The sequence below is a fragment of the Oncorhynchus mykiss genome, chromosome 25 (assembly GCF_057628025.1).
Source record: "Oncorhynchus mykiss isolate SJ-2025 chromosome 25, ASM5762802v1, whole genome shotgun sequence".
NCBI lineage: Eukaryota > Metazoa > Chordata > Actinopteri > Salmoniformes > Salmonidae > Oncorhynchus > Oncorhynchus mykiss.
The window spans coordinates 28,432,301-28,445,988 of NC_143046.1; the positions used below are offsets into that span (position 1 = coordinate 28,432,301).

General features: G+C 43.3%; 1 protein-coding gene across 2 annotated transcripts; it reads left to right on the forward strand.

Annotated features, from left to right (window-relative positions):
- Positions 1 to 4,882: 4,882 nt before the first annotated feature.
- Positions 4,883 to 13,430, forward strand: LOC110504919 (ubiquitin-conjugating enzyme E2 D2). Of its 2 annotated transcripts, XM_021583792.3 has the most exons (8): positions 4,892 to 5,462; positions 11,000 to 11,063; positions 11,232 to 11,263; positions 11,361 to 11,438; positions 11,567 to 11,672; positions 11,791 to 11,884; positions 12,035 to 12,084; positions 12,447 to 13,430. In XM_021583792.3, exons 1-7 carry the CDS (start codon positions 5,439 to 5,441, stop codon positions 12,081 to 12,083), a joined length of 447 nt encoding a protein of 148 aa, XP_021439467.1. In that variant the 5' UTR covers positions 4,892 to 5,438; the 3' UTR covers position 12,084; positions 12,447 to 13,430. The 2 variants fall into 2 exon arrangements, with proteins under 2 accessions (XP_021439468.1, XP_021439467.1); XM_021583793.3 differs by lacking the exon at positions 12,035 to 12,084 and having other exon boundaries at positions 4,883 to 5,462.
- Positions 13,431 to 13,688: the final 258 nt, after the last annotated feature.

Below are 13,688 nucleotides of genomic sequence, written 5' to 3' on the forward strand. Positions count from 1 at the left end.
CACCTGCCACTGATTGAGAACCATATCAGGCCAAAACACATAGAAATAGACAAACTAGACATACAACATAGAATGCCCACTCATATCACACCCTGACCAAACAAAACATAGAAACAAACAACGCAAATCTTGGTCAGAGTGTGACAGTACCCCCCCCCCCCCTAAGGTGCAGACTCCGGCCGCAAAACCTAAACCTATAGGGGAGGGTCTGGGTGGGCATCTGGCCACTCCACCATAGTCATTGCCCTCTTCAAGGGCCTCTTTAGAGAGACGACCCTCGCCTCCGACCTTGGGCCTAAGACCCTAATTAAAGGCCCCACTGGACTGAGGAGCGCCTCTAGACTGAGGGACAGCTCCGGACTGAGGGGCAGCTCCAAACTGAGGGTCAACTCCGGAGTGAGGGGCAGCTCCGGACTGAGGGGCAGGCTGGCTGGCTGATGGCTCTGGCAGCTCCTGGCTGGCTGACGGCTCTGGCAGCTCTTGGCTGGCTGACGGCTCTGCCAGCTCCTGGCTGACTGATGGCTCTGGCAGCTCCTGTCGGCTCTGACGGCTCAGGAAAGATTGGCGGCTCTGGCGGCTCAGGACAGACTGGCCGCTCTGGCGGCTCAGGACAGACTGGCGGCTCTGGTGGCTCAGGACAGACTGGCTGCTCTGGCGGCTCAGGACAGACTGGCGGCTCTGGCGGCTCAGGACAGACTGGCGGCCCTGGAGGCTCAGGACAGACTGGCGGCTCAGGACAGACAGGAGACTCTGGCGGCTCAGGGCAGACGGGAGACTCTGGCGGCTCAGGGCAGACAGGAGACTCTGGCGGCTCAGGGCAGACGGGAGACTCTGGCGGCTCAGGACAGACAGGAGACTGGCAGCTCAGGACAGACGGGAGACTCTGGCGGCGCTGGGCAGGAGGAAGGCTCTGGTGGCGCTGGGCAGGAGGAAGGCTCTGGCGGCGCTGGACAGGCGGGAGCACCTGTAGGGATGAGACGGAGAGACAGCCTGGTGCGGGGGGCTGCCACCGGTGGGACGAGTATGGAGAGCTGACCCAGGTGACATCAAATCCCCGACACGCTCCGTCGGGCGGATGTCGTGCCTCAGGCACCAACACAGCACCTCCCTCATAACTCTCTCCTCCAATCTCCCCATTAACTCATTCACTGTCTCTGCTTCGCTTCGCTCACCTCCAATACAGCCCTGACAAAATAACAAAAAATAGACAAACTAGACATACAACATAGAATGCCCACTCATATCACACCCTGACCAAACAAAACATAGAAACAAACAACACAAATCATGGTGTGACAAATATCTTGTCCAGTTGTTATCTTACATTAAACAGGAAGACGGATATACAGGGACCCAGTAAGGGCTCTCTGTATGTTTATCGAAAGGACTTCCCCCACATTAAAGGCCATTTTACACAACCTTTAATTAAGCATAAGTATCAAACTGAATTCTGAAGATGACTTGTGTGACTATCTAATCTGATGCTCACAGTGAACGTTTCTTTGTGCCCTAATTCAGTCCTCGCGTGACCTGGACCGACGCTACTCATGGTGCACTAGCATCTAGATTCTATACTGAACAAAAATATAAACACAACATGCAACAATTTCAAAGATTTTACAGAGTTACAGTTCATATAATTTTAAAGTGGTCTTTTATTGTACCCACCACAAGGCGCACCTGTGTAATGATTATGAGGTTTAATCAGCTTTTTGATATGCCACACCTGTCAAGTGGATGGAGACAACATTTTGCTCTTTTAAAGGTAATTGCCTGCAATTCTACACATTTTGCCATGACTTATGCAGTGTTCTTATGCAATCTGAATGACTCAAACATAACAAAATCAAGCCCCGTGTCATGAAATTTTCAGAATTTTGTATTCTCCCTTGACTGTCAACTTTTTATTTGGTGGTTGTTACTTGAACTTCTGACGATCTTATACATATAAAGCCCCATTATATTTTCTAGTTTAACTTGTAAAAAAATATAGCATACCTAAAATGATTTTCATTAATATAATTTTTGAATCATATTTTTTGAAGTGGCGACAACGATTATGCAGTCGCGGCACTCTGCTGCTCAATTAATATAGGGGAAACTGACGGTAGGTAACATCTACCTGCATAGTAAATGTCTGTGTCAAATAAATGTAATACCCTGATTTAATTGACATTGAATACTGCTTCAAGTCACAGCTCCTCACCGTCAGTGAATGCAATCTCCACCTCATCTCTCTCTTTTTCTCGCTCCCCTGTCTCTGTCCATCTTGCTGTTTCCCTTCTGTGTGTCTCCCTTTAAATGTCCTGCTTTTTCTTCAGGCTTGGCTCAGCTCATCACGGCTGATGTGTGCTGGGGTGATACCTATGAGATGACACAGGATATTTACAGTGGTCTTTACCAAACCAAACTCTTCTTCACCCCAATTCACCACCCGGAACACAGGAGACTTGTGGTGAGCAGTTTTAAATTAACTATCGTATGTGAACTAGGACCCCATTCCCCAATGCTATTGACTCCAGGCTACTATGTGGTGTGTGTGTGTGTGTGTGTGTGTGTGTGTGTGTGTGTGTGTGTGTGTGTGTGTGTGTGTGTGTGTGTGTGTGTGTGACTTTAGCCAAAGGTCCAAATTAAATGGTTGGAGCCTGATTAGTTTCCATTCAGCACTCAGCACTGATATTTAGAGGATTTTCAGGATGTGTTTTTGTCCCTCTGATCTTCAGCTGAAGGACCCATGGTACACAACCACCAAGATCTTTGAGGTGCCAGATGTGACAGAGAAGGATGAGAGTATGTTTTCTCTCATGTTTAACAATGACAAGACCAGGGACATCCTTAGAATATCTACCCTTCACTATATTGGCCCTCTTATCCAGATATAGTCTTACCCATCCTGCCTTTCAGAATGGGTGGAGGAATACAATAAACTTGAGGGCAAGGACCTCAAGATGAACTTCCCATTGGACCCCACCCTGTGTAGCATCACCTTCACACCTGGACTCCAAGGTTCTGATGGTGTACCTTGAGATCAGGGATCTAGCACGCTATGAATCAGGCATGTTTGAGCTGACAGACCAGTATAGCAACCTTGCCATGGTGGTGAGGCTGAGGAGTGGTGGTGAGTGAGAGTCTTGCTCGGTATCAATTTAGATTGGCAATGGACATTATTTCTTTGTGACCAATACTTCAGACAAATACACATTGCCTTTGATGGGGTATCTGATGTGGGTTGTAAACTTGTAATAAGGATGTAAGCTTCTTGAAATGAACAAATTCTCTCTCTCCGTCTGTCTGTCTCTCACTCATTTCGTCTCACACCTATGCCTGTATGGGTTTATATGAGTGTTTTCTGCTTATTCTCTGCTGTGGTGGCTGTATGTTGTTGTTATGTGAAGAAGTGTTGCTATAAGAAGCAGGCAGCCAAACCTGACAGCTCTGCTGCCACACCATGACAGGCCGTGGATCAACAGGCACCCCCTTTGGTTTACTATCATGACGTACATGCAAATACAAAGCCTCATCTCTATGGTTGTCTGTGGCAAGTTCTGAAAGGATTTTAATGTATCTGAAGGATTGATTTAATACGTGATTTACTGAACCCTAGTCAACCCAATCAAACTGCTGCTTCAAGTTACCTCAGTCAACCTGCTGCTTCAAGTTATCCCAGTCAACCTGCTGCTTCAAGTTACCTCAACCAACCCAGTCAACCTGCTGCTTCATGTTACCTCAACCAACCCAGTCAACCTGCTGCTTCAAGTTACCTCAACCAACCCAGTCAACCTGCTGCTTCATGTTACCTCAACCAACCCAGTCAACCTGCTGCTTCAAGTTACCTCAACCAACCCAGTCAACCTGCTGCTTCATGTTACCTCAACCAACCCAGTCAACCTACTGCGCCCGTGTTTGTGAGTCCTCCTTTAGGTGTATTTTCTGCTCTATTTAATGTTGCTTACTTCATTGTGCAAAGAGTGTTTGGGATCTTGGAAGATACTATATAAATGTATGTTGCACACACACACACACACACACACGCACACACACACGCACAGTAACTCTCGTCTTCTCTGTGTCCTGGTTTCTGCTTCAGGGAGACAGCTCCGTTCATCTCTCAGGGTTCAAAACCTCTCTCCTCTGACTTTGGGCCCCCAGTTTTAGCTGCCCACTTTCTTCGGGAATCCCCTATCAAGGACAGGATGAGTTAATACTCCCATTGGGTTAAAAAGTTAGCAAAGATCCTCAGTGGTCTAGTAGTCAAAGAGCCTCAGTGGTCTAGGGCACTGCATTGCAGTGCTAGCTGTGCCACCAGAGACTCTGGGTTCGCGCCCAGGCTCTGTCGCAGTCGACCGGGAGGTCCGTGGGGCAACACATAATTTGCCAAGCGTCGTCCGGGTTGGGGAGGGATTGGCCGGTAGGGATATCCTTGTCTCATCGCGCACCAGCGACTCCTGTGGCGGGCCGGGCGCAGTGCACGCTAACCAGGTCGCCAGGTGCACGGTGTTTCTTCCGATATATTGGTGCGGCTGTCTTCCGGGTTGAATGCGCGCTTTGTTAAAGAAGCTGTGCGGCTTGGTTGGGTTGTGTTTCGGAGGATGCATGGCTTTCGACCTTCGTCTCTCCCGAGCCCATACGGGAGTTGTTGGATACCACGAAATTGTGGAGAAATAAGGGGTAAAATAAAAATTAAATAAAAAGTTAGGAAAGTAATGCCCTCAACCCTTGTTTCCCCCTGTTGTTTGAGTATTCTCTATAGTAGACATGCCAGCTCTGATACCCAACAAAACGCACACAGCAATCTTAATTTTAAACTCACTACATGGCATAGGATTGAACAGAAAAGGCAGTCTGAATTGGGTTTATCATATCTGGTCACGGGGAAACATTTAGTGAAACCACTCTCCTTCAACTTTCTCTTCGCGTTCTCTTCTCTCGACTAATGCTGGTGGTCATATATATGTTTTAGCAATTTATTATATCATTTGTATGCACACAAATAACACCAGTGCATAATTTCTTATTTGACTTCTGTATATACTTCTGTGATTTGTTTTGTTTGGGTTTAGTCCAATTGTGGCATGATTCGACTATTTGTATACAGTTTCAATGCAGAACTTTTATTATGAAGGCGAACCGCTGATTCAACTCATCGGTAATATCGCTCACTTCATAGTCGTGACCAGAAGAACGAGCCGAGCTAACGTATCGGAAACGTTATAATACCAGTGCAGTCAAAGCAGCCAACGGCTGTCGACCAAGGAAACGCGAAAATACCAGTATATCTATTGATACCCGTTTATCAACTATAAAAGTAATATTGTGAGTTGATGTAAAGCTAGCCAGGGTAGATCGCCGTACACTACAGCTAATTGCTATATGCTAGTTAGCATCACGTAGCTAGCCTTTGCTCTATCTTCGACAACCGGTCCCTACGCACTAGCAGAATGGCCTTAAAACGAATTCACAAGGTAAATTGATTGTTGTTTGAGTCTTTGCCGTAAACACAGCTAAATAAGTTAGTGATGTTATAGGTCATGTGGTAGAATGTATATATTTTTTTGTCGTTTTAGTTAGCTATGTAACGCGTCGTACAGTGAGCAGTTGCAAGTTCGCTATAACAAGCGTGCTTATTTGGTTGTTAGCCAGCTTGGCTTGCAGTAGCATGGCCTAGTAGCTTAGCTAGCTAAGTAGTTAAGCTAACGTTGGCTAGTTTAAAGTGAGTGAGCTAAATATTAGTTCAGAATCTAGCTAGCAGTAACGTTAGCTCAGAATCCGAATTATATTAATCGTCTCACGTTAGCTTAGTCGGTGTCATTGTTAGCTAGTAACGTTATCCCCTAAACTTTCTGGTGCTTGTTAACTAATTAACAAGTCATGGTGAAACCTGATGAGATTGAGGATATGGTTGTTATTACATACCACTACCACCAACTCGTGGCAGGTTTCGGTTTGGTGTATCTTGCTGGAAATATAAACCTTGTCATTCAAGCTGGCCAAGTCTAGTGTCATCCTCGTGTTGGTATTTTCTGGTATCTATTCCGAAACTCTAGCATAAAAATATACATAGCTGCTGTGGTAATTATTACTAAAGTAAAATAGTGTAATTGCTGTGTCCCCAAACAAAGTAATACATTCAACACTTCTCCTAATATTGGTTTAAAGCGATGTCATGATTGCACTGACACTTGACTGTGACGCCCGAAGTCGAGATAGAAATGCAAGAGAAGGTAGTCAGTCACTCGTTAAGAAAACACCCTATTACAGTGCCTTGCAAAACTATTTAATCCCTCTTGGCGTTTTTCCTATTTTGTTGCATTACACCCTGTAATTTAAATGTATTTCATGTAATGGACATACAGAAAATAGTACAAATTGGTGAAATGAAAAAACGGAAAAGTGGTGGGTGCATATGTATTTGCTATGAAGCCCCTAAATAAGCTCTGGTGCAACCAATTACCTTTTAGAAGTCACATAATTGGTTAAATAAAGTCCACTTATGTGCAATCTAAGTGTCACATGATCCGTCACCTGATCTCAGTATATATACACCTGTTCTGAAAGGCCCCAGAGTCTGCAACACCACTAAGCAAGGGGCACCACCAAGCAAGCAGCACCATGAAGACCAAGGAGCTCTCCAAACAGGTCAGGGACAAAGTAGTGGAGAAGTACAGATCAGGGTTGAGTTATAAAAAAATATCCGAAACTTTGAACATCCCACGGCGCACCATTAAATCCATTATTAAAAAATGGAAAGAATATGGAACCACAACAAACCTGCCAAGAGAGGGCCTCCCACCAAAACTCACGGACCAGGCAAGGAGGGCATTAATCAGATAGGCAACAAAGAGACCCTGAAGGAGCTCCACAGCGGAGATTGGAGTGTCTGTCCATAAGACCACTTTAAGCTGTACACCCCACAGGGCTGGGCTTTACGGAAGAGTGGCCAGAAAAAAATAAGCAAACACGTATTGGTGTTCACCAAAAGGCATGTCGGAGACTCCCCAAACATATGGAAGAAGGTGCTCTGGTCAGATGAGACTAAAATGTAGCTTTTTGGCCATCAAGGAAAACGCTATGTCTGGCGCAAACCCAACACCTCATCACCCGAGAACAACATCTCCATGGTGGTGGCAGCATCATGCTGTGGGGATGTTTTTCATCGGCAGAGACTGGGTAACTGGTCACAATTGAAGGAATGGTGGATGGCGCTAAATACAGGGAAATTCTTGAGGGAAACCTGTTTGTCTTCAAGAGATTTGAGACTGGGACGGAGGTTCACCTTCCAACAGGACAATGACCCGAAGCATACTGCTAAAGCAACACTCGAGTGGTTTAAGGGGAAACATTTAAATGTCTTGGAATGGCCTAGTCAAATCCCAGACCTCAATCCAATTGAGAATCTGTGGTATGACTTAAAGATTGCTGTACACCAGCAGAACCCATCCAACCTGAAGGCGCTGGAGCAGTTTTGCCTTGAAGAATAGGCAAAAATCACAGCGGCTAGATGTGCCAAGCTTATAGAGACATACCCCAAGAGACTTGCAGCTGTAATTGCTGCAAAAGGTGCCTCTACAAGGTATTGACTTTGGGGGGGGGGGGGGGGGGGTGATGAGTTATGCACACTCAAGCTGTCTGTTTTTTGTCTTATTTCTTAGTTTGTTTCACAATAAAAAAATATTTTGCATTTTCTAAGTGGTAGGCACGTTGTGTAAATCAAATGACACAACCCCCCCCCCCCAAAAAGATCAATTTGAATTCCAGGTTGTAAGGCAACAAAATAGGAAAAATACCAAGGGGGGTGAATACTTTCGCAAACCACTGTAGCTACTCTGCTTTTAATGTTACAGTGCCATAGCATTAATCTAAAATAATGCATATTCGATTGTAATTGGCAAACATTCAAACTAAAACATAATGGATGAAGTCCCCAACATTACATTGCTGTAGTAGCCTGTACCCTTGAAACATGAGCAAATTGGGCGTCATTGTTGATTTTACATTATGCCTAGCTTACAAACATTCAGTTTGAATAGGTGTAAACAAATGTAGGCCTATGCTTCCAGATAGCTTTATATTCACATTGAGTGGGACAGGCCCTGTGCCTAAAAATAAGTTGTTAGTAATCCTGGATGTTGCTTCAAAGCCCTTTGAGGCCTGCCTGAAAAATAAAGGGGAAACATTGGTTGTTACTGTACAAATAAGGTATAGCCTAATAACCAACCTATTAGAATGGGATGTTCCTGTTTTAAACTTACTGACACAATTGAACTGAATTGAACCCAACATAGTTTATTAAACCAGCAACAAAATGTAGGCCTAAACATGCAGGACGATGCATGTAAACTCTGGGCGATATGGGCAAAATATTATATCACAGTATTTAAAAAGAAAAGAAGACAGTATTTCGTTTTTTAATAGTAAAAGTTATACATTTGCTTAATGAGTAGTGCATGACCCTAGGGTGGCAACACAATAAAAAAAAAATGTGATTTCAATGGGTCTTTCTCCATTCTGATTTACAGTTATGCGATGCTATGTTGTGTGGTCCTCCCACTGCGACTTGAAAAGCATGCACAGGGTGGTGAAAGTGGACAGTGATGAGCATGAGGCTCCTTTCCAATAAATATCGAGGGTCTTAATTTTACCCCAAGCTGTGTCCCTGGGAGCATGTGTAAACCTGGGATGTAAAACAGCTCTTTGCTGTTTTTGTTGTCTCTCTCTAGTCATGGTTTTGAAATCTCACAATATCAACTTTGCTGTGTGTTCAAGGTTTTTTATAGTCTATGGTTTGATTCCTGTGCATACACAGTGATTTGAGCTATCTGATTGGCCAGCGGTAGGCCTATGGGTGCACTTGATTTGCTCGCTGGGCCTGCCGTGTAGGTGTAGATCTACCTTTTTAGACCCAGGAAATGGTTCAAATGGGAACACTTTTACCTTCCCGGTGCATTGGCTACTGAATCAAGTGCATCTACCAACAGCAGCGCGAAACAAATTGGAACTCGAGGCTTTATCGTTGGTTGTTTTTACAGAAATGTTTTATCGTCTGGGAATGCTTTGGAGATCAACCAGTCGATCACAATCCAAGCTCATCGCTACGGTTTACTGAGAATGGTGTGGCAAACAAAACATCCAGTCAGCAGTAGTCCTGTGGGCGTAAACAGCTTTGACGAGAGGTCGAAGGAGAATGGCAAGAATCATGCAAGCTAACAGGCGGGCCACAAACAGACATGCTAACCTCTAACCATCACAATAACAGGAGGTTTGTGTTTTTGGGGGTATGATATTTGTGCGTCTAACTTTCTCACTGATCATTATTCACGATTCATTCAGGACGATCTCTAATAGTGGTAGTGTTTTGGAAACATTTTATTCTTATTTACAATGACAGGGACTGCCTCTCATGACACAATACATTATTTACCATTCATTTATATTGGGCACAAAATAATCTGAAACACGGCAAATGCATCCCCCAAAAATTGCAGTCACAAGCTTGATGTAGTCATTGCGTGCTATGAATATGGGACCAAATGCTAAACTTTTGACTACTTTAACACACAATTGAATTTGTCCCAATACATTTGGTTCCCTAAAATGGAGGCACTGTGTACAAAAAGTGCTGTCATTTTTCTTAGTGGTTCACCCGATTTTATAGATGGAGAATTACCTCATGTTTACGACTAATACATGCTGATTAAATTTGTATGCTAGTGACACGATGATCGATGCTTAGCTGCCAATTAACAAGTCAAAAAGATCTTGCTCTTATCCATGTCATAACCTACCCTGTCCAGTATCCACTTTCGGAGCAAATTGTTGTCTTGAGAACGTGCGTGAAAACCAGATTGGCCAAGTTTGCCATTTATTGCCACAGTTTGTGACAACACTATCGGTGGTGTAAAATGCAATGGATACACAAACAAGTTATTTAGTTGTTTTTTTCAGTACACAAAAACTTAAGCACAAACGTGTTTTTATGTGCCCTGTCATCACACACAGCCTTTTAATCCGCAACAAAGTCAGTCTGATGGAAACAACTCTGGTGGGAAATGTGCATATAAAAAAAAAAAAGCTTATTATATAATTTTTAGCATAAATCTGTTTCAGATTTTATGGAAACCTAGCTACTGTCAGCAATGCTGCTGTCATCTTTCCCTCCAGTGTAGCACTGGTCAGGCCAATCCACATTCTGACTTGGGTGTTTGAGACATTGCCACAAGTTGTCAGGGATAGGCCTCATCCATTGTGAAAAGTTGGGACTATCACTACACTCTAGTTTAATTATTTTCCTGGACTCGCATACGCATCATTCAAGTCTATGCAGACCTATGTTTATTACTGAGATATAGCAGGTCTGTATTTACATAATAGTAACATTTTGACCTTTACTAACCCGTTAGTTGACCATGGGGGAGGAAGCCTAGGCCCATGTCAACACAGGCTGTTACAGGTTGAGTGACGGCTGTGCGTGTCTGTACTTTAGCTCAGCTTCGCACTGACACCAACTTTGCCTGACGGCAACACAGCCCACAGCTTCCTGCCTGCTCAAGGCGTGCACCTATTTTACTGATCTATTCGATGACTAACATTCTCACCCTCATGTCACTCGGACCCACATGCAATATAGACAGTATCACTATTGGCCCAAGAAGTTCTTACCTGATCCTGAAGTGCTTGCTCTGACGGGGCTCTGCAAGATACCATATGCTCAATCACTGCAATACAAGAAACTGTTTAGTCACTGCCCACTTTCATTATGGCCAAGACTAATCATTAAGCTACAGTCGTTATAAAATGGATTCCTCTTTTCATCGGTCTCTAATTCAACTTTAAAAGTACTTCCTGTGCAGTGCACATTGCAACGCCAGCAATGTAAATGCAAAGCAAATGCTCTTCCAAGTACGGCTGTGAGGTCTGCAGTAGCAATGATGAGTTAACAGTGTTGGTACACGGAAGGGGAACCGTGGGCTGATGGTGTCCTGGTTTGGTTTCTCTGTTTCAGGAGCTGAACGACCTGGGCAGGGACCCTCCTGCACAGTGTTCCGCTGGCCCGGTTGGAGACGACAGTAAGGCCAAACTGAGCACTTGTATTAAACCTAACATTATAATAATTCTTAATTTATTACATTTTGTTAAGCGCTTTTCATTATACAGAATAATCTCAGAGCACAAATAAATGATCAACAGCAAGGCATCTGAAACATTCCTCAACTGTCTCCCTTTCTGTTTGGCAGTGTTTCATTGGCAAGCTACAATTATGGGGCCTGTGAGTATCATTATAAAGTGTTTCTCCATTTGATGAATTTGAAGTTGCTTTGGCTGCTCAGTGTGACCGTTGAGATGTAATTCTGTTTTCTTTTCAGAATGACAGCCCATACCAAGGTGGTGTTTTTTTCCTGACTATTCACTTCCCCACAGACTATCCCTTCAAACCACCTAAGGTAATTATTTCCGCTCTTGTTCCTCTGTTCTTTTACAATTGAAGTTGTGTTGATGCATGTGGAAGATTGAGGAATGAGGTTTCCGTGGATCAATGTGTTTGATTGCTCCTCCAACCTTTTCATTGCAGCTTGCGTTCACCACAAGAATTTATCACCCAAATATTAACAGTAACGGCAGCATCTGCCTGGATATTTTGAGATCACAGTGGTCTCCAGCATTAACTATCTCTAAAGGTAGGGTGTCGTTTTTCCATTCTTTGTGCCCTTCGTGTTACTCATTTTTACCTTGACTTCATTTCGATTCACATGCCTAAGATCCACTCCTAATCCTTCTTTTTAATCTCCCTTTCAGTACTTTTGTCCATTTGTTCACTCTTATGTGACCCCAACCCTGACGACCCGTTAGTGCCAGAGATCGCCCGTATCTACAAAACAGATACGGAAAAGTTAGTATATTGTACTCTAATCATTTTGTGAAAAATATTATTATCTTTTTGATCCAAAGGCTTGAACAAGATCGGTGCAAAGTGAGTTATACCCTATAATATTAGATCTAGATACTTATAGGACTTATAGGACTTTTCCTTCTGCATCAGGTATAATAGACTAGCGAGAGAATGGACAGAAAAGTACGCTATGCTTTAGGGTAAGACTGCCCTGCATCGTCGAGGGAGAGGACATTGTTGTGGGTTCTGACATTTATACTGTTGACAGCACTTCAACTAACTCAATGAGGCTGACATATTTTGCCACTCTAAGTAAATTTGCCTTGGTGGATGGTGGCTTTGCTCTGACCTGTATTCCCACTGTCTGATTGTCTGTCTTGGACTGTTTGACAGTATTGAATGCCATTTTGGTGGGACTATGGGATGAGAGTATTCTGTGTGTGAACATCATGCATCTCAGGTTTATCTTGGGTAGTTGCTGTGTTGTAAGGCATGGCGTTGTTCTTGAAGCTCCACCCCTAGTCTATTGTGGATTGATTTATGTTCTGTTACCTTTCCACAGGTACAACAGAATAGCCCGGGAATGGACTCAGAAGTACGCCATGTGATAATCGGTCATGGTCGTATCAACTTGCATTATAGCTGGGAAAAAAAACTTTAAATTACTGTTTTTTTTTTTTTGCCCATTCGGCCGCAACCCCTTACCATCAGCAAATAACAGTAATTGATTATTTGTTTTGCCCCCTAAATGTATTCACATCCTCTTAACAAGGACAAATGTCTCCAATACCCCTTTTTTCCCTTTACAAAATATGCCAATTGCTCTGAACTCTCAGTGAAGCATGTCTGTATAAAGCCAACCACAGCCACTTTGTGAAGAGCTCTTGATTGCTCTGAATTCACGCAGGAGGTGCCAACTAAAAATAAAGATTCTCAATGCCACCATTTCTGTATTGAGAGAATCAACATGGTTCAATCACACTTTTCCAATAGCATTAGAGAACTGATGTCTGTGAATATCATACACTTTAATCTTAAAGTTAAGATTTACCTATTTTGAATGTTCTAACGATTCCCGGGTCATTCCATGTGTATCTGAGCTACCGTTCCATCAGGCAGAAATACAGCCGGTGCAAAACTTGTCATACCGGCCTGATTGAACGGCAAAAGCTCAGATACACATGGAATGACGCAGGAATCGATAGATCAGAGATGCACAAAAACTTAAACATTCAAAATGGGTGAATCTTAACTGTTTTGAATGGAGAATTGCTGAAGTAAATAAGAAATATTTTATGCATGTTAATAAGATAAATAATTGGTTTGTGCTGCTGAGAATGGATTGAGAGCAAATGTGTTCACTTTGATATTTTGTTACTTTTTGTTCTTAGAATGTGGAGCCATTAGTTAATCATCATCCATAACACTGTTCTCTTTTGCACTGAATACGTTATTCAAAGTTCTCAATGGCTGATCGATCAACTAATAGCTCTGCTATTTAATGGTTACTTTTTTTTTTCTCAATAAAGTTGAACAAATAACTCTTGTTTTGTAGCAGGACTACTTTTAAATATATGGAGATGCATTGGGGCTGTTGATCGCATTACAAGTAGCAAACGATATGCCTCTGGGAATGCTGAGAAGCCCTCAACTGTGGGGTTATTAATAGGCCCCCCATGACTGACTAGAGCAGCTATGGACCTTACGATGTAGTAGCCATGTATTTTCCTAGACTCCAATACCTTAATTTAAGAAAATCTTCAGACTAAGACGGGTAACGTCCACTTCGGTAGTGATGCTGAAT

Excerpts from the sequence above, each read along its gene's own strand:
- LOC110504919 (XM_021583792.3), top strand. The coding sequence starts at position 5,439 with ATGGCCTTAAAACGAATTCACAAG. Across the intron at positions 11,064-11,231 it reads TGGCCCGGTTGGAGACGACA|TGTTTCATTGGCAAGCTACA; the intron begins GTAAGGCCAAAC and ends TCTGTTTGGCAG. Across the intron at positions 11,673-11,790 it reads AGCATTAACTATCTCTAAAG|TACTTTTGTCCATTTGTTCA; the intron begins GTAGGGTGTCGT and ends TCTCCCTTTCAG.